Raw genomic sequence first — 14,325 nt, forward strand, 5'->3', positions numbered from 1 at the left:
ATTGACTATTGAATCAACTTTTAAAAATCTTACTAAAACTGAAGCCAAAAAAGTAAACAGCAAACCAGATGTGGTAATAGGTAATTCAGACCAGAAACTGGTACACTATTGTGTTCCACTGTTAAATACAAGTCTGAAACGCAGGCTTAGCTGTCAAGAATGTGACACTGAAGTCCTTTTCCATTGACCACCCCCCCAAATAAAAACTAGAACTAATCATGCTCTAATCTCTATTATCAAAATGATGGACTCATGTGGAAAGCCCATTCAATGTGGACATAATTAACGTGCAGACATAGTTATGGTAAAGCTGTCATGTAAAGTGACAGAAGGACAGAGACCAGCATCATAAGAGAAAGCTGTCAGACAATCTCTTTTCCTGTGTGCTGACTCTGTATTCTTACTCTGCAACATTAAATAATACTTCATATTACATAACATTATCATCAGCAAGGCATGCATTCTCAGAGGACTTCTGTACTGCAGGATATAACTGGTGACCACACTAAAACATGACAGGAGGCGCAAGTATGGATAAAGACATCATTACAGTGAAAGCTCAGCATGTTGCCATTGACACACTCCCCCAAGACTCAGTTAATGGCTCCTTCCTCTGGTCCCTCAGTACATACCTCTATTTATAGCACTTCTGTCACCGCATCATTATTATTTTTGTATATCTTTCTCCCTACCAGATAATGAACTCCCTAAAGGCAAAAACTGTGTATCTTCATTAGATAGCTCAATATCTGCTTTTTGGATTTTGTTGTATTCTACGCTAAACAAAACAAATGTTTGAGAGTACAAAGCTTTTAGAACCTTGGAAACAGTGACCAAACAAGATGCATTTTAGTTAATATTTTAATAAATTATTTTCGTGATTATTAAATTTACACAAAAATGTATTGATTTTCCAAACATTAACAAAAACTCAAATTGTACAAATACTCCATTTATTCTCCTTCCCACCCATCTTCTACCCTTCCCCTACTCCTCTCCAAATAAAAAACAAGCCTTTACTTGGGGGAGCTGACAGCCATACAGCTCATTAGGCAATCTGTCTTGTTTATAATAGATGCTCAGGAGCATTTGTCAAATAAAAAAAGTCAATGTGGTTTTAAAAATGTTAATGTGAAAATGCAGTGCTTTTTATTTTATAAAACCACTTGGATCAATTACAAGTAAATCCTGTTATCTGTTGCTGTTGTTTAGTTGCTAAGTTGGGTCTGACTCTTTTGCGACCCCATGGACTGTACCCCATCAGGTTCCTCTGTCCATAGGATCTCCCAGGCAAGAATACTGGAGTGTGTTGTCATTTCCTTCTCCAAGGGATCTTCCTGACCCAGGGATCAAACTGAGTCTCCTGCATTACCATTAGGATTCTTTACCACTGAGCCACCAGGGAAGCCCCTGTTACCTGTTACAAGTAACAATATTTGACTAAGGGGAGGTTTATGATTCATCTAATAATAAACCCTAGTGGAAGGACAGGTTGGAGGAAAGGCTCACTGGTGTCCAGACCCAGCTTTCTTGCATCTTATTTCTCTGTCAAGTACTGTATTCACCTATCAAAAGCATTTCAGTCCACTGATTAAACCAAATTTCTCACTAAAAATTTATTGAGCGTGTAATATGAACTAAGCACTGGGGACACAAAGATGACTAAAATGTAGTATCTGCCTTCAAGGAGTTTATAGAAGAGATGGAGGCCAGGTCTGAAAAATAAAAAGTATGAAATATCCCATAGGACAAACTAGTAAAATTTTTTCAGGGACAGTTATAAGAGAAGCCCTTATAGAGGACAGGAAAACCATACAGAATTTTATTTTATTTTATTTATTTTATTTTATTTTGGATTGGGAAATTCTTATTTATTTATTTTTTTAATTTTAAAATCTTTAATTCTTACATGCGTTCCCAAACATGAACCCCCCTCCCACCTCCCTCCCCATAACATCTCTCTGGGTCATCCCCATGCACCAGCCCCAAGCATGCTGTATCCTGCGTCAGACACAGACTGGCGATTCGATTCTTACATACGGAATTTTAAAGACTGAGTAGGAGTTGGTCAAGAAAGCAATGCAGAGTAGAAGGGATTCCTGCCTCCATGTTCCTCACAAAGGTTTGTGTGAGTGTGGAGCTACAAATTGGTCAATAGAGTACTGAGAGGCAAGACGTGACAGGTGAAGCTGCAGGGATAAAGACGGGTAAGAGGCAAAGAGCTTAACTCTATCTCACAGCTGAAGGGGAATGACCAAATGGTTCAAAACATGGGCAATTTTATTTTTCAAAATATTATCTGTTATTGTGTAGAAAAGGAATCAGGGGAAAATGAGACTAGAGGGAGAAAAACTACTGCCCAACACAAATGAATGATGTCCATGGCTTGAGCCAGGAGAGAAACATCAGTGATAGAAAATGACGCATTAACTTAAAATATATTTAGGTAATAAAATGGCAGGAGTTGGTAACTGGATGCAGAAGGTGAAGGTAAGGAAATAACCTAGGATCTCTCTCATAGTTTTAGCTTAGACAGCTGGGTGCTGGTGCTGTCACCAGCCATTTTACCTTTTAGGCCAACTTCCCTCCTAAACTCCAGACATATTTTCAATTGTCCCCTGGATAAGGCTTCCTGAACATTCACCACCCTCCTTCCTTTTGAGTGTCCTAAGATTCGGCACCATCTTCTGTTTCTCTCTCTCTCTGTTTCCACATGTAATTGGTCACCACGCCCATGAACTGCACACAGAAATCCATTTTATCTTTTCCTTTTTCACTGCCATTATGAATCCCCTGACTATCACAAAATCTAGTTGGTTTCCTTTTATTTTTTTTCCAATTTCTTTCCTCAATTCAAGATCTAATTATGCAAATCCTGTATTTTTAAAATATCAATGATTCTCCACTGCTTCCAGAATACATTTCAAATTCTTCACTGAAGAAAGGTCTCTATGATCTAGTCTTAGTTTTACCCATTCACCCTCATCTACTGTCACTTTGCTTGCCATACCCACAATCCCTTCCCAAATAAAGCTACCAAATTGTGCCACATGTCCCTGAAGCTCTTAGTCACCTCTGAATGGACAATCGACTGAGCCAAGGTTAACCACTAGCCAATGTGGTAGTTAAACAAGTGAACTCTAGCAGAGATATTCTATAATAATCAAGAGCCAACTGATGGAACTCTTAAGGGAGCTTTAAAGAAAATCCAAGGTATAGTAAGAAAAGGGAATGGGTAAGGAGAGAATCAGAAATAAAGGAATAAAGATACTGGAAGATCATTTCACATAACTACCATACTTTACAGAAAGAAGACTGACTGGATCTATGATCTGGCCATGAGACCTTGGGCAAATCACTTTAATCTCCCTGGAACCAGACTGCCAAGGTTCTTATTCAGACCTAACCACTTCTCTTGATGCTTTGCTTCCTCTGCCTTTTCTAAAACCAGCTTGAACATCTGGAAGTTCACGGTTCACATATTGTTGAAGCCTGGCTTGGAGAATTTTGAGCATTACTTTGCTAGCGTGTGAGATGAGTGCAATTATGAGGTAGTTTGAGCATTCTTTGGCACTGCCTTTCTTAGGGATTGGAATGAAAACTGACCTTTTCCAGTCCTGTGGCCACTGCTGAGTTTTCCAAATTTGCTGGCATATTCCAGATGAACTTGCAGACGTTCAAGCTGGTTTTAGAAAAGGCAGAGGAACCAGAGATCAAATTGCCAACATCCTCTGGATATTCAAAAAAGCAAGAGGGTTCCAGAAAAACATCTACTTTTGCTTTATTGACTATGCCAAAGTCTTTACTGTGTGGATCACAATAAACTGTGGAAAATTCTGAAAGAGATGGGAGTACCAGACCACCTGACCTGCCTCTTGAGAAATCTGTATGCAGGTCAGGAAGCAACAGTTAGAACTGGACATGGACAAACAGACTGGTTCCAAATAGGAAAAGGAGTAGGTCAAGGCTGTATATTGTCACCCTGCTTATTTAACTTATATGCAGAGTACATCATGAGAAATGCTGGGCTGGATGAAGCACAAGCTGGAATCAAGATTGCCGGGAGAAATATCAATAACCTCAGATATGCAGATGACACCACCCTTGTGGCAGAAAGTGAAGAACTAAAGAGCCTCTCAAGTGAAAGAGGAGAGTGAAAAAGTTGGCTTAAAGCTCAAAATTCAGAAAACTAAGATCATGGCATCCAGTCCCATCACTTCATGGCAAATAGATGGAGAAACAGTGGAAACAGTGTCAGACTTTATTTTGGGGGCTCCGAAATCACTGCAGATGGTGACTGCAGCCATGAAATTAAAAGACGCTTACTCCTTGGAAGAAAAGTTATGACCAACCTAGATAGCATATTAAAAAACAGACATTACTTTGCCAACAAAGGTCCATCTAGTCAAGGCTATGGTTTTTTCAGCAGTCATGTATGGATATGAGAGTTGGACTATAAAGAAAGCTGAGTGCCAAAGAATTGATGCTTCTGAACTGTGGGGTTGAAGAAGACTCTTCAGAGTCCCTTGGACTGCAAGGAGAGCCAACCAGTCCATTCTGAAGGAGATCAGTCCTGAATATTTATTGGAAGAACTGATGTTGAAGCTGAAACTCCAATACTTTGGTCATCTGATGCAAAGAGCTGACTCATTTGAAAAGACCCTGATGCTGGGAAAGATTGAAGGCAGGAGAAGGGGACAACGGAGGATAAGTTGGTTGGATGGCATCACTGACTCAATGGACATGAATTTGAGTAAGTTCCGTGAGTTAGTGATGGACAGGGAAGCCTGGCGTGCTACAATCCATAGGGTCTCAAAGAGTCGGACACAACTGAGCGACTGAACTGAACTGAACCTGATGCTTAGTTTCCTTATCTGTTAAATGGGGCCAGCAACAAGATTTACCTCACAGTGGAATAAATAAAACATTGCATGTCAGCCCAGTGTCAAGTAGGATGGTAATAAGTATTAGGTATTTTTATTATAATTGTCTTGAACAATCATCCATATCTCAATGAAGTCTTATAAGAGAATTGTTGTCATATCCCAAGCAACTTTCCAATTCTACATTAAATCTAGCTTTTTGACAACTGAAACTGTTTCCCATTTTTCCTCACTTCTCCATATATCCCATTGCCTCAGATAACCCAGAGGTGTCTCTGTTCCTTGCTTTTTGGTACAACCCAATATAACTTGCTTTCCCAAAATAAATCAAGCTCTTCCAAATCTCTATGCCCTTATAAAAGCCATTCTCCTCTCTTACTCTCCAACTTCTTTCCTAATTTCCACCTAATAAAATTTTAATCAATCCCTAAAAGATCACTCAACCATCACCTATAAAGCCTCAAGTCACCCCCTTCCCCATTCCTTTTCTTTGGCTATTATCTCTCTCACTAGAGTGCAAGCATAATATCAAAGTCATATCTTACTAACCTTTGATTCTTTAAAACGTAATACAGTGTTAAGTACATGGGTGCTTGCTACTTCATTAATATTTGTAGAATAAATCAATGATATTGCTGTGCTTGAAGATGAATTTAACATAGCATTCAAGGTGGCTGGGTGAGCATATGAAAATTTTTTGTTGTTTTTAAAACAAAACCTTTGCTTGTAACAAGAACTTGGGAGTTCAGGATCCTATCCTTATTTGCTGCGAGGATGAGGATAAATTGTTCATCTGCTATACTTTCTTTATTATCAAATTTGTTGTTGGAGTTGGTTCCTATCTACTGGGAAGTACAACTAAGTCTCCATAAATGCTATAGTAACTCTAGGGCAATATCCGTCACCTGCTATACTTTTAACTTCATTTTTATATAAATTAGGCGTATTACCTTCCTTAAATTCATGACAACTTCAAGGCTCACAATACAGCCAGAATAATAAAGCCACTTAAGAAAAGGCATGCCTCATCCTTAGAGATTCATCCTAGGAGCAGATGAATCACTCTTTTTTTTTTTTCTGTCTTTTACATCAATTCCCCCAGTGGTGGAGACAAGGCAGAATCTCTCATGGAAATGCCCACATTAAAAGGACTATTTTTTTTAACTTTATAAAGTTCAGTTTATATTGATAGCTTCTGGAGCTTTAACTGTGAGCCACAGTAAGTACTTTTAAATGTTGCACAACTGTTAGTTATTAGTATTGACGGTAATTAGGTGTACATTGTCTGAGTCCTTCTCAACCAGAGACCCAGGCCAGCAGCATCAGCATTAGCTGGGGTGCATGCCTGCTAAGTTGCTTCAGTCATGTCCGACTTTTGCGACCCTATGGGACCCTGTTAAAAATGCAAAAGTCACCTAGGACCTTGTTAGACATTTAAAAATCTCAGGCTTTATCCCAGTCCAACTGTACCGGAATAAGGGTCTGAGCCCCAGTATAGCTAAGCCCTCCAGGTGATTCTGATGCACACTAAAGTTCAATAATCAATGTTTTGGTAGAAATGGAAACTAGGGAATATTTTTGAGCTTCATTTTCTTTAAAGACAGGGATGACTCTCCCGAGATTCATCACAGCCTGAGTTAAGCTTCACAACTCTGCATTTGCTTAAGTCCTCATGGGAGCTGGGAGTTGCCGGGAGCCCTAGAATACTCTAGGAGGAGAGGGGACGTCAGGTTGGAATCAGGAAGTATTTCTATGTAAGTATTTCTGCTAAACCGTTTAAAGAAATATAAGAAGAAAGATACCTCCAACGCTCAGGTGAGTTGTTCCATTTTTACTCATTGTAAATACTCACCCTTCTACCTAATTTTATCATTTTTTCTTAGAACCGTTTAAGCTTATATTGTGTTTCAGGACCCCAAAACCTGGGTCCACCCCGACATTAGCGAAAGCCTTTCAAGACCTAAGTCTGCCCGTGCTGGGAGTATTTTGGCATCAACTGATGCTGCACAGAACTATGATAGTAACTTTGGTTTTCCTCTTGAACCTGGCACGTGGCCTCCGGATTGGTTATATAGGGGGAGCGAACCCGCCAGTTAGTGAAGAGACAATAGAGCCTCCCTCGGTGGCTCGAGGCGAGGAGAACAAAGAAGGAAGGGATGGAGAAAGAGAGAAGGAGCCACAGTTTCTGGTCCAGAGAGGGGAGCGTTTAGAACTGAAGGAGGCTGAGTTCCCGCCTCCTCCTACCTGAGCAGATCCTGGCTGAGCTGCTCCGACACCATCGCCTTCAGCCGGCGCCGCTCACAGGGTCCCTTCCTTTGCAACCCCTTACTGCAAACTCCGGGGGATCCCAGAGGTACCCCGGGGGGCGCGCTATCCTCCTCGCAGCGGGCCATGTCCCAAAGAAGCATGGCGGCACCCCGCAGGCCCAGGACAAGGTCTCACTTGCCCGCCTCAAGAAGAAGGGGGCGTTTTCAACCGAACGCTCGGCTCCTACCCGGAATCCGCCCCCTAAAGGAAAACGTTGACGGCCTCTCGTCTGTTTGTTGACGGTCCCTTAGGGCCGCCAGCTCTCAATCCAGGGGTATGTTAGAGGCCAGGCCGGAGCCGGCACGTGACCTGGGAGGGTGTGCGCAGGCGTGGTAGCTCTGTTTACCTCCGCCAGCAGGCACTCCGACCCCTATTGCCCAGGGAGCGAACTGTCCTCCGGGACTCACTGGTTCTGCCGTTTATCCCTGTCTCTCTGCTTTCTGGTTGGTGCTAACCAGTCGTGTAAGTAAATGCTTGCGAGCAGCGTTCAAATCAGCCAGTGCAGTCTCTCAGCACTTTATCTTCCTGGATGTCAGCGCTTTTTCCCCCTAGGAAAGACAAGTTCACTGGCCGTTTCCTGCGGCGAGTCACACTCCCTTATTTACCTGCTTTGGGCAAGAAAAATTGGGGTGTGTGAGTGTTGAGGAAGCCGCCCCTGGCTCAGTTGTAAATAGTCTGCCTGCAATGTGGGAGACCTGGGTTCGATCCCTGGGTTGGGAAGATCCCTTGGAAAAGGAAATGGCAACCCATTCCAATATTCTTGCCTGGAGAATTCCATGGACAGAGGAGCCTGGCGGGCTACAGTCCACAGGGTCACAAGTGTGTTGAGGAAAGAACTTCACAAAATCAACAGGAGTTGCAACACTCCTGAGCTCCCTGCAAAGGGTGTGTACAGCCTCTAGAAGACTCCTTTCCCTCCTAATCCAGGGAGTGGCTCATATAACTGCCCTTAAACTTTAGCTGAACAATGTCAGTAATATTGCAGAGGTATGCGTATAAACCTGTAAAATTGTATGAGGTGGGAAAAGGAAGTAAGATTGTAGGAGCAGAGCCTTGAATTTCGCGGGGAAGTGGGTTGATTGATGAGCTACAGAGTTTTGAATATGTTGGAGTGAAGAAAAGAGCTAGATCGAAATCACTTTAAAAGTCTTTTGGTATTTTTTAAATTGATTACTTCTTCCAAAAGAAGATGTTTCGATCTTTTTGCTTCATTCAGAAACTCTGCACAAGGTAACAAGTAATAACAAGTAGGTACTAATTGCTTGGAAAATACATGCATCTTGTACCATAATATTAGCCAAGAAGTAGCCATTTCTCAGAATAATGACCTTCTCAATTATTCAGACACCTTATTTCTGAAAAACATAGTGGCTAATTGATTCTTAATTGTTTCTGTAGAAAGGAGTGTCAGAGATAATAGGTTAATATTTATTGAGTGCTTTTTAGTGTGAGAAAACTTCTCTACCTGCTTTCTATGTATTAACTAATTTTTACAACCATTGTTTAGGTTGGTACTGCTATGAACCCCATTACAGATGAGGAAGTTGAGGCATGAGATGCTAGGTAACTTAGCCCAGGTCACACAGCCAGTAAGTGGTGGTACAGATATTAAAACCAGGCAGTTCAGCATCAGATCCTTTCTGTTCAAAGTCCCCTAACATCTCTACCATGCCCCTTTATAAGCTGATGAAGTTAAAATTAGTCTACTCTCTGGTTGGGAATGGATAAACGCATAGTTTCTGGTCCATGTAAATTTAATTATCTTAAACTGCCTTAGGCAGCTTAGTCAAGTTTGTGAAGTAATTCAAGAAAAAAGTACCCTCTTTCAAAACAAAACAAAAATAGTGTTAATGGTGCTATGTATTCCACAATCTGAAATTTTTTATTTAAAATATTATTATTTTAGTATATTTACAAATGTAGTCATTTATACCTTAATAGGAGTGAAATTATCAAAAAATTTCCCTCAGAGGCTTTATGATCAGGAACACTAGAAAGTCCTACTGTAACAGGAGCTCTGAGTATAAACAAACTAAACTCATAATTTTATTTAGGGTTGGCCTTAACTGTGATCCTCATGTGGTAAAACTGCCTTGGAAGGCAAAAAAGCACTCCAAGCACCTTGATTCCATGAAAAAGCGATTATCTTGGAAGTGTTTTTTCTTTCTTTAAAAATGTTTTCACATGAAGCATTTCAAACAAACAAACAAATCAGTTCAGTCCAGTTCAGTTGCTCAGTCACGTCTGACTACTTGCGGCCCCATGGACTGCAGCACGACAGGCTTCCCGGTCCATCACCAGCTCCAGAACAAATTCATGTCCATTGAGTCCGTGATGCCATCCAACCATCTCATCCTCTGTAGTCCTGTCTCCTCCTGATTTAAATCTTTCCCAGCATCAGGGTCTTTTCCAAGGAGTCAGTTCTTCCCATCAGGTGGCCAAAGTATTCACCTTCAACGTCCCTCCTTCCAATGAATATTCAGGACTGATTTCCTTTAGGATGGACTGGTTGGATCTCCTTGCAGTCCAAGGGACTCTCAAGAGTCTTCTCCAACACCACAGTTCAAAAGCATCAATTCTTCGGTGCTCAGCTTTCTTTAGTCCAACTCTCACATCCATACATGACTACTGGAAAAACCATAACCTGGACTAGACCGACCTTTGTTGGCAAAGTAATGTCTCTGGTTTTTAATACACTGTCTACCTTGGTCATAGCTTTCCTTCCAAGGAGCAAGCATCTTTTAATTTCATGGCTGCAGTCACCATCTGCAGTGATTTTGGGGATCCCCTCCAAAAAAGTTTCTCATTGTTTCCATTATTTCCCCATCTATTTACCAAGAAGTGATGGGACAATCACTTCAGATTGTCCATCCAGATCACTTCGGATCTACTGCCCATCATGGATGCCATGATCTTAGTTTTCTGAATGTTGAGTTTTAAGCCAACTTTTCACTCTCCTGTTTCACTTTCATCAAGAGGCTCTTTAGAGAGGCTTGTTAGTTCTTCACTTTCTGCCATAAGGGTGGTATCATCTGCATATCTGGGGTTATTGATATTTCTCCCAGCAGTCTTGATTCCAGCTTGTGCTTCATCCAGCCCAGCATTTCGCATGATGTATTCTGCATATAATTTAAAGAAGCAGGGTGACAGTATACAGCCTTGACGTACTTCTTTTCTGATTTGGAACCAGTCTGTTGTTCTATGTTAAGTTCTAACTGTTGCTTTCTGACCTGCATACAGATTTCTTAGGAGGCAGGTCAGGTGGTCTGGTATTCCCATTTCTTGAAGAATTTTCCACAGTTTGTTGTGATCCACAGTCAAAGGCTTTGGCATAGTCAATAAAACAGAAGTAAATGTTTTTCTGGAACTCTCTCGCTTTTTTGATGATCCAACGGATGTTGGCAGTTTGATCTCTCGTTCCTCTGCCTTTTCTAAATCCAGCTTGAATATCTGGAAGTTCAGGTACTGTTGAAGCCTGGCTTGGAGAATTTTGAGCATTACTTTGCTAGCGTGTGAGATGAGTGCAACTGTGCAGTAGTTTGAACATTCTTTGGCATTGCCCTTCTTTGGGATTGGAATGAAAATTGACCTTTTCCAGTCCTGTGGCCACTGCTGAGTTTTCCAAATTTGCCAGCATAACCAGTGCAGCACTTTCACAGCATCATCTTTTAGGATTTGAAATAGCTCAACTGGAATTCCATCACTTCCACTAGCTTTGTTTGTAGTGATGCTTCCTAGGGCCCACTTGACTTCGAATTCCAGGATGTCTGGCTCTAGGTGAGTGATCACACCATTGTGGTTATCTGAGTCATAAAGGTTTTTTTTTGTATAGTTCTTCTGTGTATTCTTGCCACCTCTCCTTAATATCTTCTGCTTCTCTTAGGTCCATACCATTTCTGTCCTTTATTGTGCCCATCTTTGCACGAAATTTTCCCTTGGTATCTCTAATTTTCTTGAAAAGATCTCTAGTCTTTCCCATTCTGTTGTTTTCCTCTATTTCTTTGCATTGATCACTGAGGAAGGCTTTCTTATCTCTCCTTGCTATTCTTTGGAACTCTGCATTCAAATTGGCATATCTTTTCTTTTCTCCTTTGTCTTTGCCTTCTCTTCTTTTCACAGCTATTTGTAAGGCCTCCTCAGACAACCATTTGCCTTTTTCCATTTCTTTTTCTTGGGGATGGTCTTGATCACTGCCCCTTGTACAGTGTCACGAATCTCCATCCATAGTTGTTCAGGCACTCTGTCTATCAGATCTAATCCCTGGAATCTATTTGTCACTTCCACTGTATAATCCTAAGGGATTTGATTTCGGTCATACCTGAATGGTCTAGTGGTTTTCCCTACTGTTTTAATTTGAGTCTGAATTTTGCAATAAGGAGTTCATGATCTGAGCCACAGTCAGCTCCCAGTCTTGTTTTTGCTGACTGTGTAGAGCTTCTCCATCTTTGGCTACAAAGAATATAATCAATCTGATTTCGGCATTGGTCATCTGGTGATGTCCATGTGTAGAGCCTTTTCTTGTGTTGTTGGAAGAGAGTGTTTGTTATGACCAGTGCGTTCTCCTGGCAAAACTCTGTTAGCCTTTGACCTGCTTCATTTTGTACCTCAAGGCCAAATTTACCTGTTACACCAGGTATCTCTTGACTTCCTACTTTTGCATTCCAGTCCTGTATAATGAAAAAGACGTTTTTGATGTTAGTTCTAGAAGATCTTGTAGGTCTTCATAGAACTGTTCAACCTCAGCTTCTTCAGCATTACTAGTTGGGGTAGAGACTTGTATTGCACGGCATGGCTCATAGTTTCATTGAGTTAGACAAGGCTGTGGCTATTATTAACAAATAAATAGAAATCAGCAATTATGAAGATTTGAGTATATATGCTGTACCAATTTTTCTTTCCTTTTTCATCTTTTATTGCTTCCTTCCTTTTTTCCTTCCTCCCTCCTTCTCCCTTCTCCTTCAGTCCCTTTCTTCTTTCCATTCTTTCTCTTTCTTTCTTCCCTTTCTTTTAAAAATTTTACAGGTAAAAAACCCAACATCATTTCATTTTACTCCTATATACTTCAGTTTGCATCTCTTAAAAAAGCTGTACATTTTTTTGTATAGCATTGCTGCTGCTGCTGCTGCTGCTGCTAAGTCACTTCAGTCGTGTCCGACCCTGTGCAACCCCATAGACGGCAGCCCACCAGGCTCCCCCATCCCTAGGATTCTCCAGGCAAGAACACTGGAGTGGGTTGCCATTTCCTTCTACAATGCATGAAAGTGAAAAGTGAAAGTGAAGTCCCTCAGTCATGTCCGACTCTTAGTGACCCCATGGACTGCAGCCTACCAGGCTCCTCTGTCCATGGGATTTTCCAAGCAAGAGTACTGGAGTGGGTTGCCATTGCCTTACATTACCAAACCACTAATGGTATTCCTTATTAGTTGACAATAATTCCATTTACAATATAGCCCATTGTAAAATTTTCCCAACTATTGTACAAACTATATTTTACAGTTAATTTGTTTGGATCAGCTTTCAAACAAGATACAGGGTTATATTTGGTTCTTTTGCCTCCTGAGTTTCTTCTAATTTAAAAGAGCTCCCTCTCCTGTATTTTCCCTCATGACATTGACATTGTGGCAGAAGCCTAAGCAATTTGAGCTGTAGAGTATGCCACATTTTACATTTGACTGCTTTTTGCAAGCAGCATTTGGTATGCTCATTTGTCCCATATATTTCCTGTAATGGAAATTGTAAAAAAAGAAATAAGAGGCCTATTTTTTATTGTTGTTGTTCTGTCACTAAGTTGTGTCTCTTCTTCGCAACCCCACAGACTGTAGTATGCCAGGCCCCTCTGTTCTCCACTGTCTCCCAATTTTCTCAGATTCGTGCCCATTGAGTCCATGATACTATCTAACTATCTCATCCTCTGCTGCCCCTTTTCCTTTTGCCTTCAGTATTTCCCAGAATTAGGGACTTTACCAATAAGTCAGTTTTTCCCATTAGGTGGTCAAAGTATTGGAGCTTCAGTTTTAGCATCCGTTCTTCCAACGAATCTTCAGGACTGATTTCCTTTAGGATGGACTGGTTTGATCTCCTTGAAGTCCAAGGGACTCTCAAGAGTCTTCTCCAGCACTATGATTCGAAAGCATCAATTCTTTGGCGCTCAGCCATCTTTATGGTTCCACTCTCGCATTCATACATGACTACAGAAAAAACCATAGCTTTGACTATTTGGACCTTTGTCAGACAGGTAATGCCTTTGCTTGTTAGTATGCTGTCTAGGTTTTTATACCTTTCCTTTCTAGGAGCAAGCATCTTTCATGGTTGCGGTCCTCATCCACAAGAAAATGAAATCTGTCACTGCTTCCCCTTTTCCCTCTTCTATTTGACATAATGTGATGGGACCGGATGCTATGATCTTAGTTTTTTAATGTTGAGTTTCAAACCAGCCTTTTCACTCTCCTCTTTCACTCTAATCAAAAGTTTCTTTAGTTCCTCTTCACTTTCTGCAATTAGAGTGGTATATCATCTGCATATGAGGTTGTTGATACTTCTCCCAGCAATCTTGATTTCAGCTTATGGTTGATTCATCCAGCCTGGCATTTCACATGATGTACTCTGCATATACAGGCTTCCCAGGTGGTGCTAGCAGTAAAGAGCCCACCTGCCAACGCAGGAGACAAAGGAGAATCAGGTTTGATCTCTGAGTTGGGAAGATCTCCTCGAAGAGGTCATGGCAACCCACTCCAGTATTCTTGCCTGGAGAATCCCATAGACAGAGGAGCCTGGCAGGCTACAGTCCACAGCATCGCAGAGTCGCAGGAGAATGCACTCTGCATATAAGTTAAATAAGCATGGTGACACTATACTGCCTTGACGTACTCCTTTCCCAATTTTTCACCAATCAGTTGTTCCATGTCTACTTCTAACTGTTGCTTATGACCTGCATATAGGTTTCTCAGGAGGCAGGTAAGGTGGCCTGGTATTCCCATGTCTTTAAGAATTTTCCACGGTTTGTTGTGATCCACACAGTCAAAGGCTTTAGGTAGTCAATGAAGCAGAAGTAGATGCTTTTCTGGAACTCTCACTTTCTCCATGATCCAGTGAATGTTGATAATTTGATCTCTGGTTCATTTTATTCAAGTTCAAC

General features: G+C 41.2%; 1 protein-coding gene across 1 annotated transcript in view; it reads right to left on the minus strand.

Moving 5' to 3' along the window:
• BTBD8 (BTB domain containing 8) overlaps positions 1-7,276 on the minus strand; it is a 93,431-nt gene extending 86,155 nt beyond the window's left edge. The window contains exon 1 of the mRNA XM_068966222.1: positions 7,128-7,276. Within this exon, the coding sequence (XP_068822323.1) occupies positions 7,128-7,276 (149 nt within the window). The remainder of the gene's footprint in view (positions 1-7,127) is intronic.
• Positions 7,277-14,325: the final 7,049 nt, after the last annotated feature.

Source organism: Capricornis sumatraensis, chromosome 2 (assembly GCF_032405125.1).
Source record: "Capricornis sumatraensis isolate serow.1 chromosome 2, serow.2, whole genome shotgun sequence".
NCBI classification, from domain to species: domain Eukaryota; kingdom Metazoa; phylum Chordata; class Mammalia; order Artiodactyla; family Bovidae; genus Capricornis; species Capricornis sumatraensis.